The sequence below is a fragment of the Rattus norvegicus genome, chromosome 15 (assembly GCF_036323735.1).
Source record: "Rattus norvegicus strain BN/NHsdMcwi chromosome 15, GRCr8, whole genome shotgun sequence".
NCBI lineage: Eukaryota > Metazoa > Chordata > Mammalia > Rodentia > Muridae > Rattus > Rattus norvegicus.
This window is the reverse complement of record NC_086033.1, coordinates 47,155,006-47,177,355: the sequence shown is the minus strand read 5'-3', so window position 1 is coordinate 47,177,355 and position 22,350 is coordinate 47,155,006. Positions and strand designations below refer to the sequence as shown.

Here is a 22,350-nt window from a genome sequence, read left to right as displayed (position 1 = left end):
TGATCACAAGCTTTTGCCTTTGCCTTAGAAGTTTAGGGAATATCTAGAAGTTAAGGCTCCAAACAAACATTAGAGGGGTATAGCCCTGTTTCACTTCTAGCCTGGGATCACTCTACCACATGTGAACAATCCTCACCACCATCTCTCGTTACCATGGCAACTGCAGTTACTACCCCTTTCCCACTAGTATGAACTGGACACGAAACTATGAACAGCAAATGCCCCGCTCTTAGGTTGTTTCTGTTGAGGGTTTTATCACTGCAACAGGAAAAGTCAGCAATACAGTCCTGGTATATCCCTTTGCCCACTTCTCTGGGTCTTTCTCCAGCAGTCAATTTCTTGAGATGGCCACCAGAAATGGAAACGGGTTGGGGAAAGGGACATTGTATCCTGCTGCAGATATTTTCCCCATGCCTAAAATGCAGATTTTTAGGTTAGGCAGGTGGCAGAATTTTTCTCTTCTGCTTTGGTGTTAGAGAGTGTTCTCTCTAGGAAAAATACCCCAGCTAACACTTTGGAATGACAACTTTACATGGAACTCCCAGTGAATTGCGTCTCCTCAGTGAGGGATCAAGAGCTGGACAGACCTACTTGTAAGTGTCCCAAACCCGAACAATGCCAGTGGGCCTTGGTTTCTTCATGTGTCACTGAGGTTTGCAATATCATTAAGCTTTCATAAGCACTAACATGGGAATGGAGAGCTAGCTCAGCATGTAAGAGTGCTGATCATTGCTCTTGCAAGAGGACCTGAGTTTAGTTCTCAACACCTTCACCTGGGAACTCACAACCTCCTTTAACTCAAATCCTGGGGCATCTAATGCCCTCCTTTGGCCTCTGTTGGTATTGTACACACCTTGTATATACACACGTATATAAATAAAGTTAAAATTAAAAAAAATAATTAGTGGAATTACAAAAATGCACTTAAAATGATATTAGACACATATTGGAGGAGGTGGTTTTCCCAGCATCCCTTCCAGAAATCACAGCACACAAAAGCCGCACAGTTGTATTTGAGGTTAAAAAAGTTGATGAACTTTGCGTCAAGGTCCAGTTTCATTCCCACTGTTGGTAATGTGATTCTTAAAAAGTGATCATCTCACAGGGATCTTTCTTCCGATGACCTTTAGCTCAGAGAAGCTGGAGTTTATAGGGAACAATGTAGGCACTCTACAAACACATGTACAATGTACACTGTCATTGTTCCCCATGAAGCCATCTTTGAGTCAACTGTTGGCTTTTGCTTGTTGTACAACATTAGAGCTCACTATTATCCATATGAGATCTGAGACGAAATCGTTCAGTGAGACATGGGAAGTGGTACAGCAAGGGGGAACTGGAGGAATTGCAGCTGTGTGTGCATTCCCATTCAAGAGCCCTGTGCTCCTTCTCTTGCTACAGCTTCTATTTCTGTAATATTCTGGCTTCTGGAGAGGCATGAGGAAGACCAGGCATTTGCAGCATTATGCAGGGTTCTGGCAATTCTTAGCTTCCCCAAATATCCACGTTGACAGTTTCTGTCTTTATTCTTTTCCCTCACTTCTATTCTTCACTGGGTTTTTAATTAAACTCTAAATTCAGCTTGTTCTGTAATTCAGACATCTTCCACTGCAACTGTGGAACACTTAATCATTGTTCTAAGTAAAACTAGTGTGCCTTATGTCAGAGAAATGCTAGGGAATGTTATCTCTGTGGATGATGGCACCATTCAGAACATGGTTGCGATCTCACATCAGAGGCCTGTGTACTGAGCTAAGAAAGCAATGGTACCCAATACTCCATCCTACATATTCCATTCAAAACAGTTGGTGACCAGGTTCCCAAGTCACATGCTAGGTAAGAGTCATGGTCCCTAGAGTAGTTGTATATTAGAAAATTTCATAAAAATATGCTTAATATTTTTGTTTCTCTTTCTCCTCCCCTTTCTTCTTCCTTCTTTTCCTTATCATCATCATTATCATCATCATCCGCAGCAGCAGCAGCAGGATGACGGGAAAGAGGAGGAGGAGAAAGAGGAGGAGGAGGAGGAGGAAGAGGAGGAGGAAGAGCATTCTATAGCTCAGGCTGGTCAAGAACTCATTATGGAACCCAAATTGGCTTCACACTTACAGCAATCTTGTACTTTAGGCTCCCAAGTACTGGTGTCATAGGTAGATTGAAAATCTTGAAACATTTAGAAAATAAGACATTACCCAGTTCACAACAGATTATGGGTATTGATCCCAACTAGTGATTTTGTAATCTACTAAAGTAACACTTATTTATGTATAAAATAATAGCTCAAGACAACCCATTAAATAAAACCTGAATGTAAAAGGAAAAGTGTCTGTAGATGCCTAGGACAAATGAAACTCAAGACGGCTGATCAAAATGTGAATGCTTCACTCCTTCTTTAAAAGGGGAACAAGAATACCCTTGGCAGGGAATAGGGAGGCAAAGATTAAAACAGTCACAGAAGGAACACCCATTCAGAGCCTGCCCCACATGTGGCCCATACATATACAGCCATCCAATTAGACAAGATGGATGAAGCAAAGAAGTGCAGGCCGACAGGAGCCAGATGTAGATCGCTCCTGAGAGACACAGCCAGAATAGAGCAAACACAGAGGCGAATGCCAGCAGCAAACCATTGAACTGAGAATAGGACCCCCGTTGAAGGAATCAGAGAAAGAACTGGAAGAGCTTGAAGGGGCTCGAGACCCCATATGTACAACAATGCCAAGCATCCAGAGCTTCCAGGGCCTAAGCCACTACCTAAAGACTATACATGGACTGACCCTGGACTCTGACCTCATCGGTAGCAATGAATATCCTAGTAAGATCACCAGTGGAAGGGGAAGCCCTGGGTCCTGCTAAGACTGAACCCCCAGTGAACTAGATTGTTGGGGGGAGGGCGGCAGTGGGGGGAGGATGGGGAGGGGAACACCCATAAAGGAGGGGAGGGGGGAGGGAGATGTTTGCCCGGAAACGGGAAAGGGAATAACACTCGAAATGTATATAAGAAATACTCAAGTTAATAAAAAAAAAGTTGAATGACAGAAAATGTTGCTGCAGGGAAAATGTTGTTTTCTGGACATTGCACTCATGAGCTCCTTGCAGCTATATGAGATCTGAACAAGGTTGAGCCAAAAAAGACCAACCAACATTCCAGTAGACAACAATAACTGGACTGGACTCGGTGGAAGAGAGGAACAAGGAGAAGGGCCAAGGAACGTGAAAGAGAGAAGGGACAGTCAAAAGTGCCTGAGGAAGTGAAGGGGCCTTTACGTTATTTTTATATCAACCAATACAGTACTTTCTACACTAAAAAAAAAAAAAAAAAAAAGATGACAGACAGAGCAGGGTGGAAAAACCTGGCCTCCACTTACGTTCCTGCTACTGGAGGCAGAAGAAGCCCAGAATGAATGATGTATAGGGACTATCCTGCCTGTGAAAAGAACATTCAAAGTGGTCCCTATGTACTCCTCCAGAGTTCATCACCTTATCTTGCCTTCTTTGGAGAGTTTCTTTCACCTGCTCTCTTGTTACAGCCAGATTCTAAACTTTGACGATTTCTGAGGTTTTGTCTCTAATGTTCAAAATGTGATCACCAAGGCTGACTGCAGCAGCTGACTCACAGGAGACACTAAATAAATATTCAGTGACAAAACTGCATCTTTAAATTACAGCTCTGTGGCTCATAGTTCCTCACTCTTGCTGCTTTTGCTCCTTAAATGTGTCTGTTCCTTCCATCCTCTTTGCTTCTGTCATTGTTCAGACCTCCTTTATACTGACATCTCTCCAGGCCAAAAATGCACCTCATATTAAAATGATGTGTAACTCACGAGTCCTAGCTACTTAGGGATTTGTAGTAACAATTTGTTCTCGGACTATTTCTACTCCACAGGCATCTTACCATTAGCAATAAGGCTGCATGTGAATCAGGTAATCAAGCAAGAAATGTGAAGGTGTGTGACCAAGACCTCAGACAGCATGGTGTTCAAATTCCAACCCTTCTATTTTCTGCATGAGTAATGTGAGTAACCAGCCTAACAATGGAGACGAGGAGTCTTAATCTTGAGTCTAAGTGTTTTTTAAACTCCATTTTTCACATACAGAAATGGAAATGGTATTTTAAAGACAGACATGTCAGTAGAACTAATATAGCAAGAATACTAGTTTAGGAGTGCACCTAAAATTTAATAAGCAACTAAATACAATCTTTTGGTTACAGAATATGATTTGTGCACATACCCAATTTAGCCTCGTAATAGCAGCAACAGACTCAGAGACTGCCCCTCCTTCATTCCTAACTCATCTTCTCTCATCTTATTCAAGCCTTCAGTTAGGGTACGAACACCTTGGTGATCTGGAAAGCCTAGTACTTGTGCTATTGAAAATTAGTATTTCATGGAGAGGGGTGTAGCTCAGCTGACAAAATCCTTGCCAGGCATACATTCAACTCTGTATTTGATCTGCAACAATGCATAAAAGTCTTGAAGTGTGAAGGTAAACCCAACAAATCCCAGCATGCAGAGGTTAGAGGCAGCTGAATCAAGAGTTCAAGTTCATTGTGAGCTGCACAGTACATTGGAGGCTAGCCTAGAATTTGTGAAATTCTTCAGAAACATCTTAATTCAGGATAGTATAAGCTTCTTGTGAACATCATTGTGTGAAAATACAGTGTAAGGTAATTGAAAATAAGAATTTCACGTATTAGATGTGATTAGAAATCACTTTATAAAACAAATCTACATATGTAGAGAATATTATCCACAGCTTTTATTGATTTAGCTGAAAATGATAAATCCATATGATTAAACATATACATATATACATATATATCACATGTACACATAATAATGCATGTGTGTATATTATATAACACATACATATTCTAAGAATTTTATGCCATATTATTATGTATATGATATACTGCCTGGCATATATCAAGAAACATCGCAGCAGTTACCTCCTTGTGACCTACTGAGCTACAATAGAACATTGAAACCTTACTCTTTTAATTTTGAATGGGTAACACAGAAAAGAGAGAGAAAGAAACAACAGCTCCTAATAGTGGAAATTTTAGAGCCAGCCAAGAGGCAGACAGGACTTCCGCCTCCTATGCCATAGTTGCAAAACCACAGCTCCCAAGTTGTGCAACACCTTCAGTAAACACTTGCTCAAGCATACACAATGAAGCAGGGAGTTTCATTCTGGCTCCCTTAAGAGGAGGCTGGGGCAGAAGCAACCTCACAGGTGTGAACGGAGGCACCCACTGCTCCCAGGATCACAGAATGCAGCAATGGCGACTTCTGGTAGTCTCGTTCCTTCTTTCTCCAGTTCCAGGTAGGCGTTAGCCCTTTCAGATTTGTTCAGCATGTCACAGGGCTGCACGTCATCTGCTTCTGGTCTTATGGTCTATAATATGTTGGCTAGTTGTTTTGTTTTTTCCCTTTAACCAATTTTTCTAACCATTTGGCATGGTTTTAATATGCTGTCCGGGAACTGTGATGGATGTGAAGGAGAACAATTAAAGGTTTTTCTGAAACATTTACATATCAGCTCTGATATCTGTAAAAAAAAGAGAAGCTCTCGTACATTTAAACAATGGATATGATCTTTGAGTCCAAAAGCAACTAATCAGAACTAATTGTGTCAATATTTATTTCAATAAAACAGATTTGACTGTTTGTGATCGCCAAAACTTGCAGAAAGTATCTCGTAATTTGGGCCAGTTCAGCAACTTGCAAACTTAGGAATGTGCATTGTCATGTTTAGAGAGAATAGATATCGTTAACTGGTAGGGGGCCATAAGCACAAAGTCTCATGAGGTTATTGGTGAGGAGAAGTTTCAGTTCCATGTGGCTTGATAACGCAGTTCCGTTTCACTAGTTAGAGCAATCATCTAAGAATTTAGATGGGGTGACTACTACTCCCTAACAACATGTTATAGCATGCAGCTCTCTCCATTTTGTAAATACTCAGCTTGGTTTCACATGCCTGGGATCTGATGTCATATTTCTCTGGCTTGTTCTGTGTTCAGAGCTTCCATCTGCACACTAGCTGGCAAATATTTTCTTAGGCCATAGAATGTTTGCTGGGACCCAGGAACAAACAAATTGTGAACAAATGTGAAGCCATCAAGCACAGAAGGGTCTTCCTCCTTCCTAATCCCCTTGGCACTTTCTTACCAAACACGGGTTCTCCATTGTTTTCCAGATTGTAAAACTTGTGTTAATATCCTTAAATATTTAGGATTCTAATATATCCTTAAATTCATTACCCCTTGACTTCAAATTTCTAGATTCACAGAAATCAAAGGGTAGGAATTCTTTTTTATTAGGAATTTTTAAAAAAGTTATTTATTCATTTTATGTATTTGAGTACACTGTAGCTTTCTTCAGATACACCATAATAGGGCATCTGACCTCATTACAGATGGCTGTCAACCACCATGTGGTTGCTGGGAATTGAACTCAGGACCTCTGGAAGAACAGTCACTGCTCTTAAACACTGACCCATTATCTCCAGCCCCAAGAATTTTTTTAATAGGAAGTCTTTTGATCCAGGACGCTTGAGGACTACACTTTCATTAGAGGCTGAAGAACTACTTGGTGTCCAGTTCTGTTCAAGTAGGAGAAGTAACTGATCAGGCAGCTCCATTAACAGAATCCTATGGGTAACAGTGGGGCCTATGTATCCTACTGTCTTTTCAAAGAAATCAGGCACCAAACTATTTCTGATCCCCACAATTCTGTATCAGCAACATGGCAGCAAGAGATGCAAGCCTTAGAGTCCCGGCTAAAAGTGTGACATCATTCATTCCAAGGATGTGATAATAGGCATTCTGATTTCTCTCCAGCAAGGGGGCATTCATTCAGTAGGATGCCACACTACTTCTTTTTATCTTCCATGTGGCACTTTCCAAGTCATCCCCCTGCCTACTGAAGTACCTTTGCTAGATTCCCCATGGGGACTGGTTTTACAGCCAGAATGCAAGTAACAGGTTTTTTTGCTTATCTCTTCCTCTGTAGTTCTCCCTCCCCATCATCAGAACTCTTTGCCCGTGCACTCTGGCTATAACTTGGACCTGCTTCAACCTTTATTTCTAAATAAATGATGGATATGTAAAAATAGGGCCTGGTGCTTGTAATGAGCCTCACCATCCCCTGAGAAAAATGACATGGGATTTCATCATAGGGAAAGTAAAAACAAATACTTAAAAGGACATAGCAAGTGTTCGGGAGAAGACAAAATAAATTGACACATTGACAAAGGCAAGTCTCCATCCTGTTTCAGATGTATGTCTAGGTAGGCACTTTGGCTTAAAAAGGAAAAAAAAAAGAGCAGTTACTGTTAGTGACTGGAAAAAGTAAGCCAGTAAGCACAATTTAACTGTTATAGCCAAGTAATAACTTCATTAGAATATGGGTTCTAGTCTTCCCCATTCTCATTTACATTGAATAACATTTAGAAGTACTAGTACTAGTTCTAGATTGAGGTCAGCTATATCAATCTCATTAGTGAACTTTGCTTTATTTTAAACTAATATGTGGTTAAAAGAATCTAATCCACAGTTACACACTCATGCACACACACACACACACACACACACACACACACACACACACACCTCTAACTCAAACCAAAATAACTGTTTTTCTCTTGATCCAGTTTTGCCAGCCAAAACTTACCCAGCACATGAGTTCTGTGGGATAGAGGAAACAAGCATTAAAATAAATTAATAGAAACATATTGTGTTACATCTTGGATTTGTGTAATCCCTTGATGCCAGTTAGCTCTGTTTATGCTACTGGCTTCTAAATAATTAACTTGATTTTATTCACCTGGGAGGAGGCTGCCCCATCTCCATCAAATGGGAGTGCATGTGAAGCAAACAATATCTGTCTACTTCATTCCTTTCTGTGCTGTGGAAATCCCTACATCTCAAATGTCTTAATTCAAGGGCCTTACAGCTTTTGGGAGAACCAGAGTTTTCTAAGAGAAATTCTGTTTCTTTACATAATTCACTGTGTTGTAAGTGTTCAGCATGACCTGGAAACTTATTTCATTTAGTTCAGTGAATTTGCTAAAGACTTTAAGAAGACATATTTTTTTGTTTGTTTTGGTTTCTATTTGAAAGTGTTACCCCACCAAAGAGTAAGCTGGGAATAAATTTTTCGTTTATGTTTCGACTCAATACTTAAAACTCAGTTGGTAACCTGTAGTTTCATGAAATATTAGGCTTTAGACTAATGAAAATGTGGGTACAACACAGAAAACTGCTTACTATTTGATAGGGCAACCTAGTTCTCTGTTCACTTTTCTTGTCAATAAGGAGTGGGCTGTGAAAAGTCAGTTGACTTCCTGTTAGGGTCACACGTGTGGATGAAACCCACAGATGAGGATTTCTTTGGAATTTTAGTAAAACTAAAAAAAAAAGTTTATGTGTATGGGTATCTGATATCTGCTTTCTGAGGCCAAGAGAAAGTTTTAGATCTTAAAGAGACAGTCTCCAGGTGGGTGCTGGAAATCCAACCTGGGTCCTTTGGAAGAGTAACTTAAACACTAAGCCCTTTCTCCATCCCTCCAATAAGGCATTAAAAATACTGCTATGAGACTAGGTGTGTGTTCTAATACAGAGCAGGTGCCTGTGCAGACCAGAAGAGGGTGTCAGGTGCCCCAGAAATGCAGATTTAGGCAGTTGTGAACCACCTAAGATGTGCTCTAGAAAGTGAACTTTGGGTCCTCTGGAAGAGCAGGAAGTACTTTTAATGACTGAGGCATATCTGCAGCTCCTCTCCTCCTTAGAATAGCATGTAAAGAAGATATTAGTTGAGGCTGCAACATCAGTGAGAAATGGCTTCATGGCTCAATGTCTATGAGGCTAACTGTGCTGAATAGTCACCATAGTACACCAGGAAGGGTGCTGGAACCTTATGGTGTGTTTGCCCTGTGGTAGTGAAAAAGGAGGTGGCAGGGAATTGTGCCCATGTCATTTGCACATTTCTGGCAAGAGCTTTGGCATCTCACTGCTATGAAGTAATCATAAAATTTCAATAGGAGAGAAATGACAATCATCTCACATTTTAGAACTTTGAACTTTTTTTGTAAATAATTCGATTACTTTTCTTCATCAACATTACAATTGATTGCATAAATGTTTTAAAAAATTACATTAATTTCCATAAACACAGAGAGCACAAGGATTACCTCAGGACTACAAAAAACAAGCAACTTAAGAATTTGGTGTACTGGGCTTCCATGCATACCTTAAAGCTCAGTGATTGGGGTTGGGAAGCAGAAGGCTCTTGAATTTGAGGCTAGACTACAGAGCCCGTGACAAAACAATAAACAAACGAAAAGACAAGAAAGATCAAAGAAAAGAGAAAGAAAACCTTTGTACAATTGCTACAGAGTATGACAGTGATTTATTTGTCACAGCTGACAAGAATGTATCTGAATGACTGTGGCCCTTTTGAAGACACAATAGTAGTTTGTGTTTATTTGTATGTTACAGACTACACAACACATCATAGACCCAGCCTAATTGGCCATCAGTTTTCAAGCAGTTAAAATTTCAAATCTAAAATTAAGATATTATAGCATCTGCACTATGTATGTGTGTATGTATATATATATATATACACACATATATATATATATATATGAATATTTTGCCTGTATGTATGTCTGTACTCAACTTCCATGCTTGGTGAGCCCCCTTGGTTATGTCTGCTGTTAAATGAACCAAAATTGTATAGTATTTTGGTGAGCTAGGATTTCATTCAGAGAATTTGCAAATCACAACATAGAGAAGAAGCTTTCCTAAACCCTGCTGCCAGCCTCCTGCCTCAGTTCTCTAAGTTTCCCTGTCTTCATCCCAAGTGGATCTTTAATCCTGTAGCAGCCAGAGTTCCCTCCAGAGCTTCCCACAGGAAGCTGTGTCTCTGTGGATAACAGAAATAAAACTTAAAATCCAATAAAAATAAAACATTGGAAAGCCCAGGATTTCTCTTTAGTCTAATTCCCAGGAAAGACTTGGGAATTGGTTGTTTAAGATGAATTTACACTTTCCTCCTGGTATGACTCCAGCCCCTACACATCCCTTCCTTGGTAGTGACTCTGTACAAACCTTCTATTCTCATTTTCATAATTTTTCTGCCCAAAATGAAGGTTTGTTAGTATTGCTCATGCCAGTCCTCTCTATGAACCTAATTTTAGAGCCTTTTCTTACTGGGACTATGTTTCAAATATTACTATTGAAAACTCCAAGAAACATGTCCTCAACCAGAAATAGTGGGTGTCTGCTTCTAGTTTCATAGCAGTGCGGTCTGGAGTGATCAGCTTCCAGTAGAACTTGATTGTGCCTAGCTTTTACCTTGTTTCATTCTCCCACTAGGCAGTCACTATGCGGATCCAAAAGGTTAAAGAGAAATGGAAAAATTGACAACAAATACTGTCATCAGAAAGGTCTTGTAAATATCTCCCTGAAAAATACCGAAAGTCAGAGATTAAAGATTGGGGGCGAGTAGGTGGGTTTCTTGTTGTTATCCACTTCTCGTGTCTGAAACTACTGACATAAATCACTGAAGGTCTCTGGGGACCATCAACCATCAGAATGAGCATGGCCGGCATTAATAAAAAGCTATGTCTTCTCTTCCTTCTTTCTTCCCTAGCAAGTGCAATAAAAGAACTCCCTAAAGCCAAGAATTATGAAGTGTTTTATCCCATAAGACTTCATCCATTGCGTAAAAGAGAGACCAAAGTGCCAGAGCCAAAGGTTAGTATGTCTATGATTGTCTTATTTCATGTACATGAATTTTATGTGTATGCCTGTTTACATGTGTATACATGTGAGGTCATAGGTTATTCTTACAATGCCATGATATCCACTCTGATTGTGCAGACTGAGTCTCACAATGGACTGGAACACACTCATTCACAACTAGCCTGGCCAGTGATTTCAGACTGTAGTATTTTATAATAATTTATGCTCTATGCTTCCAAATAATTACATATAACTTACCTTATCTATTATTTGCCTATCTACCATCTATCCACACACACATAATTGTTGCCTTAAATTAGAACCAGAAAATAAACAATGGAAATGAATGCAAATTGGCATTTTTATCTGAAATTTGTATATTTTTCTATATAGACAGCATTAAAATTTGTACAATTCTTTATTGTAATGAAACAACACATTGCTAGCCAATGCTAGCTTAAATTTTTAGTTAGTCACTAGACTAAAGTTAATTGCATGTGCCATGTGTCTCAATATACATGTGCATGTGCAGGTAGATAGCTGCAAAAACTATTTCTGTGTATTGCCATGTGTATGTACATAGGTACATATGTATGTATGTATGTTCATGTACAGTTAAATACCTGTAAAGGCTAAAGGAGGTCATCATATCTCTTGGAGATTGAGTGACAGGTGCTTGTGAGTCACATTTTCTTGGGTATTAGGGATCCAACTAGGGTTCTGTAAAAGAGCATGTGCTCTTAATGAATGAGCCATTTCTCCAGCTTCACGATGCTGATTTTTGAGTAAGTTGCAGAGCCTTGTGTTTGTCGTTAAGAGTTTGGGTTTTTTTTTCGTTGTTTGGGTTTTTTTTTTTGTTTTTGTTTTTTATTGTATTTGAATCTTGATCTTACATGGTATGCACTCACTGATAAGTGGATATTAGCCCAAAAGCTCAGATTACCCAAGATACAATCCACAGACCACATGAAGCTCAAGAAGGATGACCAAAGTTCAGATGCTTCAGTCCTTCTTAGAAGGGGAAACAAAAAATTTATAGGAGAAGATATGGAGACAAAGTTTGGAGCAGAAACTGAAGAAAAGGCCATTTAGGGACTGCCCCACCTGGGGATCCAGTCAATATACATACAGTCACCAAACCTAGATAATATTGCTGATGCCAAGAAGTGCATGCTGACAGGAACCTGATATAGCTGTCTCTGGAGAGGCTCTGCCAGAGCATAACAAATATAGAGGTGGATGCTTACAGCCAACCATTGAACTGAAAACAGGTTCTCCACTGGAGGAGTTAGAGATTGAAGGATTGAAGGAACTGAAGGGGCTTGCAACCCCATAAGAACAACAACACCTACAACCAGAGCTCCCAGGGACTAAACCACCATCCAAAGAGTGCACATGGACTGGCCCATGGCTCCAGCTGCATATGTAGCAGAGGATGGCCTTGTTGGGCACCAGTGGGAGAAGAAGCCCAAGGGTGAACCCCCAACCCCAGTGTAGGGGAATATCACAGCGGGAAGACTGAAAGGGGTGGGTGGGGAAACACCCTCATAGAAGAAGGGGGAGGGCATGGATTTTGGGTGGGAAACTGGGAAAGGGGATAACATTTCAAATGTACAAGAATAAAAATATATCCAATTTATAATTACAAAAACGAGTTTGGTTTTACTGGAGTCACCTTGCTTGCCTAGGTTACCTCTCAACAACTACAGGAGACTTACACTAGCCTGATATATGGTGACCTAATGTAAAGAGTGAATGTGGATGAGCAAAGGTTGCTTCTCACTTCAACCACATAAATCCTAAGGATGGAACTCAATTGCCAGGCAAGTGCCTTCACCCACTAAGCTACCCACTCAGCTGGCCCCACCTAAGGGTTCTATGTCTTTGACATATCTTTTTTCCCATCCATGCCCACACTCCATCTCCTAACCTACATTTGGAAATATAAATATTTATTTTCATAAACAGCAATCAGATATGGAGCCTAGAATGAGGCTTAGTGGTAGAATCCTTAGCCAGCATTTTCAAGATCCTGGGATCAATTCCCAGCACCAACACACACACTCACACACATACAGACACACGCATACATTTCACACACACATATTCAAAGAAATACACATACTCATATACACACATGTACACATATTCATATACATACAGATACACATGTACATGCACACACACAAACACATAGACATAGACACACATATACACATGCACATATGTATGCACATCGGCATGCAAATATATGCACACACATGCACATGCATACACACAAACACAGAGCTACTTTGTCTATATAGTTGACAGAACAATCTGTTGCCTATGGTCTAGACAGATGGCTGGTATCACAGTCCACTGCTAGAGAAAAGCAGGCATTACTTGCTAAGGATTAAGTCAGTAGACATAGCCATCTTTGATTATAAGTCTTTGTGTATTTTTGCAGGAAACATTTGAAACTGAGCTCAGATACAAAATGACAATAAATGGAAAGGTTGCAGTGCTATACCTGAAGAAGAACAAGTGAGTGTTTGTCCATCTCTATTGTCTTCCTCTGCTACAAGTCAAAGTGTAGAAAGTGGCTGGCAAGGCTGCTGTCAGCATTAATGCTCCCAAAACTGACACAACAGTCTTCACTCCTAATGGAACCAAGGAGTCGGTGAATTTTTTTCTCTTAAAATGAGAGAAACATATTAGGCAAAATAACAGTTTACTAGGCTTTTGACACTTTATAAATAAAAAATGATGAAGTGCTAGTAGGCAGATTTTATTACTTTACCAAATGACTGAGTGGAGTGGGTCTGATGAAATCTGCTTTAAGTTTTGTTTGTTTGGGGCTTGATAGAGGGCCTCCTGGGACTGCTCCCTGGAAAAGCCTTAGATGGGGCTAATGTTGTGCCTTCTCACCAAACTGGTTGCAAGTTCTTTTTTTTTCTTTTTTTTTTCTTTATTAACTTTAGTATTTCTTATTTACATTTCGAGTGTTATTCCCTTTCTAAGTTTCCAGGCCAACATCCCCTAACCCCTCCCCCTCCCCTTCTGTATGGGTGTTCCCCTCCCCATCCTCCCCACATTGCCACCCTCCCCCCAATAATCAGGTTCACTGGGGGTTCAGTCTTAGTAGGACCAAGGGCTTCCCCTTCCACTGGTGCTCTTACTAGGCTATTCATTGCTACCTATGAGGTTGGAGCCCAGGGTCAGTCCATGTATATAGTCTTTGGGTAGTGGCTTAGTCCCTGGAAGCTCTGGTTGGTTGGCATTGTTGTTCATATGGGGTCTCGAGCCCCTTCAAGCTCTTCCAGTCCTTTTTCTGATTCCTTCAACGGGGGTCCCGTTCTCAGTTCAGTGGTTTGCTGCTGGCATTCGCCTACTTATTTGCTGTATTCTGGCTGTGTCTCTCAGGAGAGATCTACATCCAGTTCCTTTCGGCCTGCACTTCTTTGCTTCATCCATCTTGTCTAATTGGGTGGCTGTATATGTATGGGCCACATGTGGGGCAGGCTCTGAATGGGTGTTCCTTCTGTGTCTGTTTTAATCTTTGCCTCCCTATTCCCTGCCAAGGGTATTGTTCCCCTTTTAAAGGAGTGAAGCATTCACATTTTGATCATCCGTCTTGAGTTTCATGTGTTCTGTGCATCTAGGGTAATTCAAGAATTTGGGCTAATAGCCACTTACCAATGAGTTCATACCATGTGTGTTTTTCTGAGATTGGGTTCTGGTTGCAAGTTCTTTTTTTTTTTTATTTATTTTTATTAACTTGAGTATTTCTTATATACATTTCAAGTGTTATTCCCTTTCCCGGTTTCCGGGCAAAATCCCCCTCCCCCCTCCCCTTCCTTATGGGTGTTGCCCTCCCAACCCTCCCCCCATTGCCGCCCTCCCCCCATAGTCTAGTTCACTGGGGGTTCAGTCTTAGCAGGACCCAGGGCTTCCCCTTCCACTGGTGCTCTTACTAGGATATTCATTGCTACCTATGGGGTCAGAGTCCAGGGTCAGTCCATATATAGTCTTTAGGTAGTGGCTTAGTCCCTGGAAGCTCTGGTTGCTTGACATTGTTGTACTTTTGGGGTCTCGAGCCCCTTCAAGCTCTTCCAGTTCTTTCTCTGATTCCTTCAACGGGGGACCTATTCTCAGCTCAGTGGTTTGCTGCTGGCATTCGCCTCTGTATTTGCTGTATTCTGGCTGTGTCTCTCAGGAGCGATCTACATCCGGCTCCTGTCGGTCTGCACTTCTTTGCTTCATCCATCTTGTCCAATTGGGTGGCTGTATATGTATGGGCCACCTGTGGGGCAGGCTCTGAATGGGTGTTCCTTCAGTCTCTGTTTTAATCTTTGCCTCTCCCTTCCCAGCCAAGGGTATTCTTTTTCCTCATTTAAAGAAGGAGTGAAGCATTCACATTTTGATCATACGTCTTGAGTTTCGTTTGTTCTAGGGATCTAGGGTAATTCAAGCATTTGGGCTAATAGCCACTTATCAATGAGTGCATACCATGTATGTCTTTCTGTGATTGGGTTAGCTCACTCAGGATGATATTTTCCAGTTCCAACCATTTGCCTACGAATTTCATAGACTCGTTGTTTTTGATAGCTGAGTAATATTCCATTGTGTAGATGTACCACATTTTCTGTATCCATTCCTCTGTTGAAGGGCATCTCGGTTCTTTCCATTTTCTGGCTATTATAAATAAGGCTGCGATGAACATAGTGGAGCACGTGTCTCTTTTATATGTTGAGGCATCTTTTGGGTATATGCCCAAGAGAGGTATAGCTGGATCCTCAGGCAGTTCAATGTCCAATTTTCTGAGGAACCTCCAGACTGATTTCCAGAATGGTTTTACCAGTCTGCAATCCCACCAACAATGGAGGAGTGTTCCTCTTTCACCACATCCTCGCCAGCATCTGCTGTCACCTGAGTTTTTGATCTTAGCCATTCTCACTGGTGTGAGGTGAAATCTCAGGGTTGTTTTTATTTGCATTTTCCTTATGACTAAAGATGTTGAACATTTCTTTAGGTGTTTCTCAGCCATTCGGCATTCTTCAGCTGTGAATTCTTTGTTTAGCTCTGAACCCCATTTTTAATAGGGTTATTTGTTTCCCTGCGGTCTAACTTCTTGAGTTCCTTGTATATTTTGGATATAAGGCCTCTATCTGTTGTAGGATTGGTAAAGATCTTTTCCCAATCTGTTGGTTGCCGTTTTGTCCTAACCACAGTGTCCTTTGCCTTACAGAAGCTTTGCAGTTTTATGAGATCCCATTTGTCGATTCTTGATCTTAGAGCATAAGCCATTGGTGTTTTGTTCAGGAAATTTTTTCCAGTGCCCATGTGTTCCAGATGCTTCCCTAGTTTTTCTTCTATTAGTTTGAGTGTGTCTGGTTTGATGTGGAGGTCCTTGATCCACTTGGACTTAAGCTTTGTACAGGGTGATAAGCATGGATCGATCTGCATTCTTCTACATGTTGCCCTCCAGTTGAACCAGCACCATTTGCTGAAAATGCTATCTTTTTTCCATTGGATGGTTTTGGCTCCTTTGTCAAAAATCAAGTGACCATAGGTGTGTGGGTTCATTTCTGGGTCTTCAATTCTATTCCATTGGTCTATCTGTCTGTCTCTGTACCAATACCATGCAGTTTTTATCACTATTGCTCTGTAATACTGCTTGAGTTCAGGGATAGTGATTCCCCCTGAAGTCCTTTTATTGTTGAGGATAGCTTTAGCTATCCTGGGTTTTTTGTTATTCCAGATGAATTTGCAAATTGTTCTGTCTAACTCTTTGAAGAATTGGATTGGTATTTTGATGGGGATTGCATTGAATCTGTAGATTGCTTTTGGTAAAATGGCCATTTTTACTATATTAATCCTGCCAATCCATGAGCATGGGAGATCTTTCCATCTTCTGAGGTCTTCTTCAATTTCTTTCCTCAGTGTCTTGAAGTTCTTATTGTACAGATCTTTTACTTGCTTGGTTAAAGTCACACCGAGGTACTTTATATTATTTGGGTCTATTATGAAGGGTGTCGTTTCCCTAATTTCTTTCTCGGCTTGTTTCTCTTTTGTATAGAGGAAGGCAACTGATTTATTTGAGTTAATTTTATACCCAGCCACTTTGCTGAAGTTGTTTATCAGCTTTAGTAGTTCTCTGGTGGAACTTTTGGGATCACTTAAATATACTATCATGTCATCTGCAAATAGTGATATTTTGACTTCTTCTTTTCCGATCTCTATCCCCTTGATCTCCTTTTGTTGTCTGATTGCTCTGGCTAGAACTTCAAGAACTATATTGAATAAGTAGGGAGAGAGTGGGCAGCCTTGTCTAGTCCCTGATTTTAGTGGGATTGCTTCGAGTTTCTCTCCATTTAGTTTAATGTTAGCAACTGGTTTGCTGTATATGGCTTTTACTATGTTTAGGTATGGGCCTTGAATTCCTATTCTTTCCAGGACTTTTATCATGAAGGGGTGTTGAATTTTGTCAAATGCTTTCTCAGCATCTAATGAAATGATCATGTGGTTTTGTTCTTTCAGTTTGTTTATATGATGGATCACGTTGATGGTTTTCCGTATATTAAACCATCCCTGCATGCCTGGGATGAAGCCTACTTGATCATGGTGGATGATTGTTTTGATGTGCTCTTGAATTCGGTTTGCCAGAATTTTATTGAGTATTTTTGCGTCGATATTCATAAGGGAAATTGGTCTGAAGTTCTCTTTCTTTGTTGTGTCTTTGTGTGGTTTAGGTATAAGAGTAATTGTGGCTTCGTAGAAGGAATTCGGTAGTGCTCCATCTGTTTCAATTTTGTGGAATAGTTTGGATAATATTGGTATGAGGTCTTCTATGAAGGTTTGATAGAATTCTGCACTAAACCCGTCTGGACCTGGGCTCTTTTTGGTTGGAAGACCTTTAATGACTGCTTCTATTTCCTTAGGAGTTATGGGGTTGTTTAACTGGTTTATCTGTTCCTGATTTAACTTCGAGACCTGGTATCTGTCTAGGAAATAGTCCATTTCCTGAAGATTTTCAAATTTTGTTGAATATAGGTTTTTATAGTAAGATCTGATGATTTTTTGAATTTCCTCTGAATCTGTAGTTATGTCTCCCTTTTCATTTCTAATTTTGTTAATTTGGACGCACTCTCTGTGTCCTCTCGTTAGTCTGGCTAAGGGTTTATCTATCTTTTTGATTTTCTCAAAGAACCAACTTTTGGTTCTGTTGATTCTTTCTATGGTCCTTTTTGTTTCTACTTGGTTGATTTCAGCTCTGAGTTTGATTATTTCCTGCCTTCTACTCCTCCTGGGTGTATTTGCTTCTTTTTGTTCTAGAGCTTTTAGGTGTGCTGTCAAGCTGCTGACATATGCTCTTTCCTGTTTCTTTCTGCAGGCACTCAGCGCTATGAGTTTTCCTCTTAGCACAGCTTTCATTGTGTCCCATAAGTTTGGGTATGTTGTATCTTCATTTTCATTAAATTCTAAAAAGTTTTTAATTTCTTTCTTTATTTCTTCCTTGACCAGGTTACCATTGAGTAGAGCATTGTTCAATTTCCACGTATATGTGGGCATTCTTCCCTTATTGTTATTGAAGACCAGTTTTAGGCCGTGGTGGTCCGATAGCATGCATGGGATTATCTCTATCTTTCTGTACCTGTTGAGGCCCGTTTTTTGACCAATTATATGGTCAATTTTGGAGAAAGTACCATGAAGAGCTGAGAAGAAGGTATATCCTTTTGCTTTAGGATAGAATGTTCTATAAATATCCGTTAAGTCCATTTGGCTCATGACTTCTCTTAGTCTGTCGACATCACTGTTTAATTTCTGTTTCCATGATCTGTCCATTGATGAGAGTGGGGTGTTGAAGTCTCCCACTATTATTGTGTGAGGTGCAATGTGTGTTTTGAGCTTTAGTAAGGTTTCTTTTACGTATGTAGGTGCCCTTGTATTTGGGGCATAGATATTTAGGATTGAGAGTTCATCTTGGTGGATTTTTCCTTTGATGAATATGAAGTGTCCTTCCTTATCTTTTTTGATGACTTTTAGTTGGAAATTGATTTTATTTGATATTAGAATGGCTACTCCAGCTTGCTTCTTCTGACCATTTGCTTGGAAAGTTGTTTTCCAGCCTTTCACTCTGAGGTAGTGTCTGTCTTTGTCTCTGAGGTGTGTTTCCTGTAGGCAGCAGAATGCAGGGTCCTCATTGCGTATCCAGTTTGTTAATCTATGTCTTTTTATTGGAGAGTTGAGGCCATTGATATTGAGAGATATTAAGGAATAGTGATTATTGCTTCCCTTTATATTCATATTTGGATGTGAGTTTATGTTTGTGTGCTTTCATTCTCTTTGTTTTGTTGCCAAGACGATTAGTTTCTTGCTTCTTCTAGGGTATAGCTTGCCTCCTTATGTTGGGCTTTACCATTTATTATCCTTTGTAGTGCTGGATTTGTAGAAAGATATTGTGTAAATTTGGTTTTGTCATGGAATATCTTGGTTTCTCCATCAATGTTAATTGAGTGTTTTGCTGGATACAGTAACCTGGGCTGGCATTTGTGTTCTCTTAGGGTCTGTATGACATCAGTCCAGGATCTTCTGGCCTTCATAGTTTCTGGCGAGAAGTCTGGTGTGATTCTGATAGGTCTCCCTTTATATGTTACTTGACCTTTTTCCCTTACTGCTTTTAATATTCTTTCTTTATTTTGTGCGTTTGGTGTTTTGACAATTATGTGACGGGAGGTGTTTCTTTTCTGGTCCAATCTATTTGGAGTTCTGTAGGCTTCTTGTATGTCTATGGGTATCTCTTTTTTTAGGTTAGGGAAGTTTTCTTCTATGATTTTGTTGAAGATATTTACTGGTCCTTTCAGCTGGGAGTCTTCACTCTCTTCTATACCTATTATCCTTAGGTTTGATCTTCTCATTGAGTCCTGGATTTCCTGTATGTTTTGGACCAGTAGCTTTTTCCGCTTTACATTATCTTTGACAGTTGAGTCAATGATTTCTATGGAATCTTCTGCTCCTGAGATTCTCTCTTCCATCTCTTGAATTCTGTTGGTGAGGCTTGTATCTACAGCTCCTTGTCTCTTCTTTTGGTTTTCTATATCCAGGGTTGTTTCCATGTGTTCTTTCTTGATTGCTTCTATTTCCATTTTTAATTCCTTCAACTGTTTGATTGTGTTTTCCTGGAATTCTTTCAGGGATTTTTGCGATTCCTCTCTGTAGGCTTTTACTTGTTTATTAATGTTTTCCTGTGCTTCCCTAAGTGTGTTCATGTCTTTCTTGAAGTCCTCCAGCATCATGATCAAATATGATTTTGTAACTAGATCTTGCTTTTCTGGTGTGTTTGGATATTCCATGTTTGTGTTGGTGGGAGAATTGGGCTCCGATGATGGCATGTAGTCTTGGTTTCTGTTGCTTGGGTTCCTGCGCTTGCCTCTCGCCATCAGATTATCTCTAGTGTTACTTTGTTCTGCTATTTCTGACAGTGGCTAGACTGTCCTATAAGCCTGTGTGACAGGAGTGCTGTAGACCTGTTTTCCTCTCTTTCAGTCAGTTATGGGGACAGAGTGTTCTGCTTTCTGGCGTGTAGTTTTTCCTCTCTACAGGTCTTCAGCTGTTCCTGTGGGCCTGTGTCTTGAGTTCACCAGGCAGCTTTCTTGCAGCAGAAAATTTGGTCTTACCTGTGGTCCCGAGGCTCAGGTTCGCTCGTGGGGTGCTGCCCACGGGCTCTCTGCAGCGGCAGCAACCAGGAAGACCTGTGCCGCCCCTTCCGGGAACTTCAGTGCACCAGGGTTCCAGATGGTCTTTGGCTTTTTCCTCTGGCGTCCGAGATGTGTGTGCAGGGAGCAGTCACTTCTGGTTTCCCAGGCTTGTCTGCCTCTCTGAAGGTTTAGCTCTCCCTCCCACGGGATTTGGGTGCAGAGAACTGTTTATCCGGTCTGTTTCCTTCAGGGTCCGGCGGTGTCTCTGGCAGGGGTCCTGCCGCTCCCCCACGGGAGCCCAGAGGCCTTATACAGTTTCCTCTTGGGCCAGGGATGTGGGCAGGGGTGAGCAGAGTTGGTGGTCTCTTCCGCTCTGCAGCCTCAGGAGTGCCCACCTGACCAGGCGGTTGGGTCTCTCTCTCACCGGGTCTGGGAGCAGAGAGCTGCTGCGGGCCGGGATCCGCGGGTGTGGGACTTCCGGTAAACACAGAACGTGCCCGGTCCTAGAGAAATTCTGCTTTCCTGTGTCCCAAGCTCACCAGGCAGCTTTCTTGCAGCAGAAAATTTGGTCTTACCTGTGGTCCCGAGGCTCAGGTTCGCTCGTGGGGTGCTCCCCACGGGCTCTCTGCAGCGGCAGCAACCAGGAAGACCTGTGCTGCCCCTTCCGGGAGCTTCAGTGCACCAGGGTTCCAGATGGTCTTTGGCTTTTTCCTCTGGCGTCCGAGATATGTGTGCAGGGAGCAGTCACTTCTGGTTTTCCAGGCTTGTCTGCCTCTCTGAAGGTTTAGCTCTCCCTCCCACGGGATTTGGATGCAGAGAACTGTTTATCCGGTCTGTTTCTTTCAGGTTCCGGCGGTGTCTCAGGGACAGGGGTCCTGCCGCTCCTGGGCCCTCCCCCACGGGAGCCCAGAGGCCTTATACAGTTTCCTCTTGGGCCAGGGATGTGGGCAGGGGTGAGCAGAGTTGGTGGTCTCTTCCGCTCTGCAGCCTCAGGAGTCTGGTTGCAAGTTCTTACTTGTCACCTTTGACATCAGCTATGCTTCTTCTTAAGTTTCTTCTGGAAATAGCAACCAGGTCTCATGTGAACAGGGCTTGCTTCACAATCCTCTGGAAAATCTCTCTTCTCTCTCTCTCTCTCTCTCTCTCTCTCTCTCTCTCTCTCTCTCTCACACACACACACACACACACATTCACACACATATAAACACAAACACACAAACATAAACACACAGACACACATGCCCAGTAGATGCACAGACATACAGAAACACAGACAGACAGATGCACAGAAAAACAGAGACACAAAAACTCACCCACACATAGAAAGACACACACAGATACATACAGACACACATAGACACACACACACACACACAAACACACACACACACACACACACACAAACACAGACACACAGCATCTCTCTGCCCAAAGTTTTCCTGTGTGGACTTGTCAGGGGAACAAGAGAAGCTTAGGAGTTGAAACTTGTCTGGACAGCCTGGGAAGTCTTCTTCGTTTGCTGGACTTTGCATTTCACTTGATGTGTGTAACCATGCTCTTCCCTTTTCTTTCTCCAGCAAGCTCCTAGTCCCTGGCTTCTCAGAAACATACTATAATTCCAGTGGAAACAAGGTCACCACGAACCCACAAATCATGGTATAACATCTGCTAGGTCTCTTGGTAATGCAGTATACCCTACATACCTAAATACAATGTCCTTTCCTGGCAAATAAAAAATTAAACTGCTTTTACAGACTTGGTGCTGATTGTTTGTTTATTTTATTTTATTTTCACAAATGACAGTAATCACTTAGCGAATTTTTCCCATCATTGCATTCTACGAAGATTGATGAAGGATGGCCCTAGTCACCATTTCCAGCTTTCACAAGAAGCAGGCAGAAGGAGCATCCATCCCTT

General features: G+C 41.3%; 1 protein-coding gene across 2 annotated transcripts; it reads left to right on the top strand.

Moving 5' to 3' along the window:
* The first annotated feature begins 5,166 nt into the window (after positions 1–5,166).
* Positions 5,167–22,188, top strand: LOC134478822 (disintegrin and metalloproteinase domain-containing protein 28-like). 2 transcript variants are annotated; one of them, XM_039093933.2, is made up of 4 exons: positions 5,167–5,328; positions 10,662–10,765; positions 13,203–13,279; positions 22,011–22,188. In XM_039093933.2, exons 1-4 carry the CDS (start codon positions 5,277–5,279, stop codon positions 22,093–22,095), a joined length of 318 nt encoding a protein of 105 aa, XP_038949861.1. In that variant the 5' UTR covers positions 5,167–5,276; the 3' UTR covers positions 22,096–22,188. The 2 variants fall into 2 exon arrangements, 1 of the variants encoding a protein (XP_038949861.1); XR_010057936.1 differs by lacking the exons at positions 13,203–13,279; positions 22,011–22,188 and adding an exon at positions 12,442–12,574 and having other exon boundaries at positions 5,169–5,328.
* The last annotated feature ends 162 nt before the right edge of the window (positions 22,189–22,350 follow it).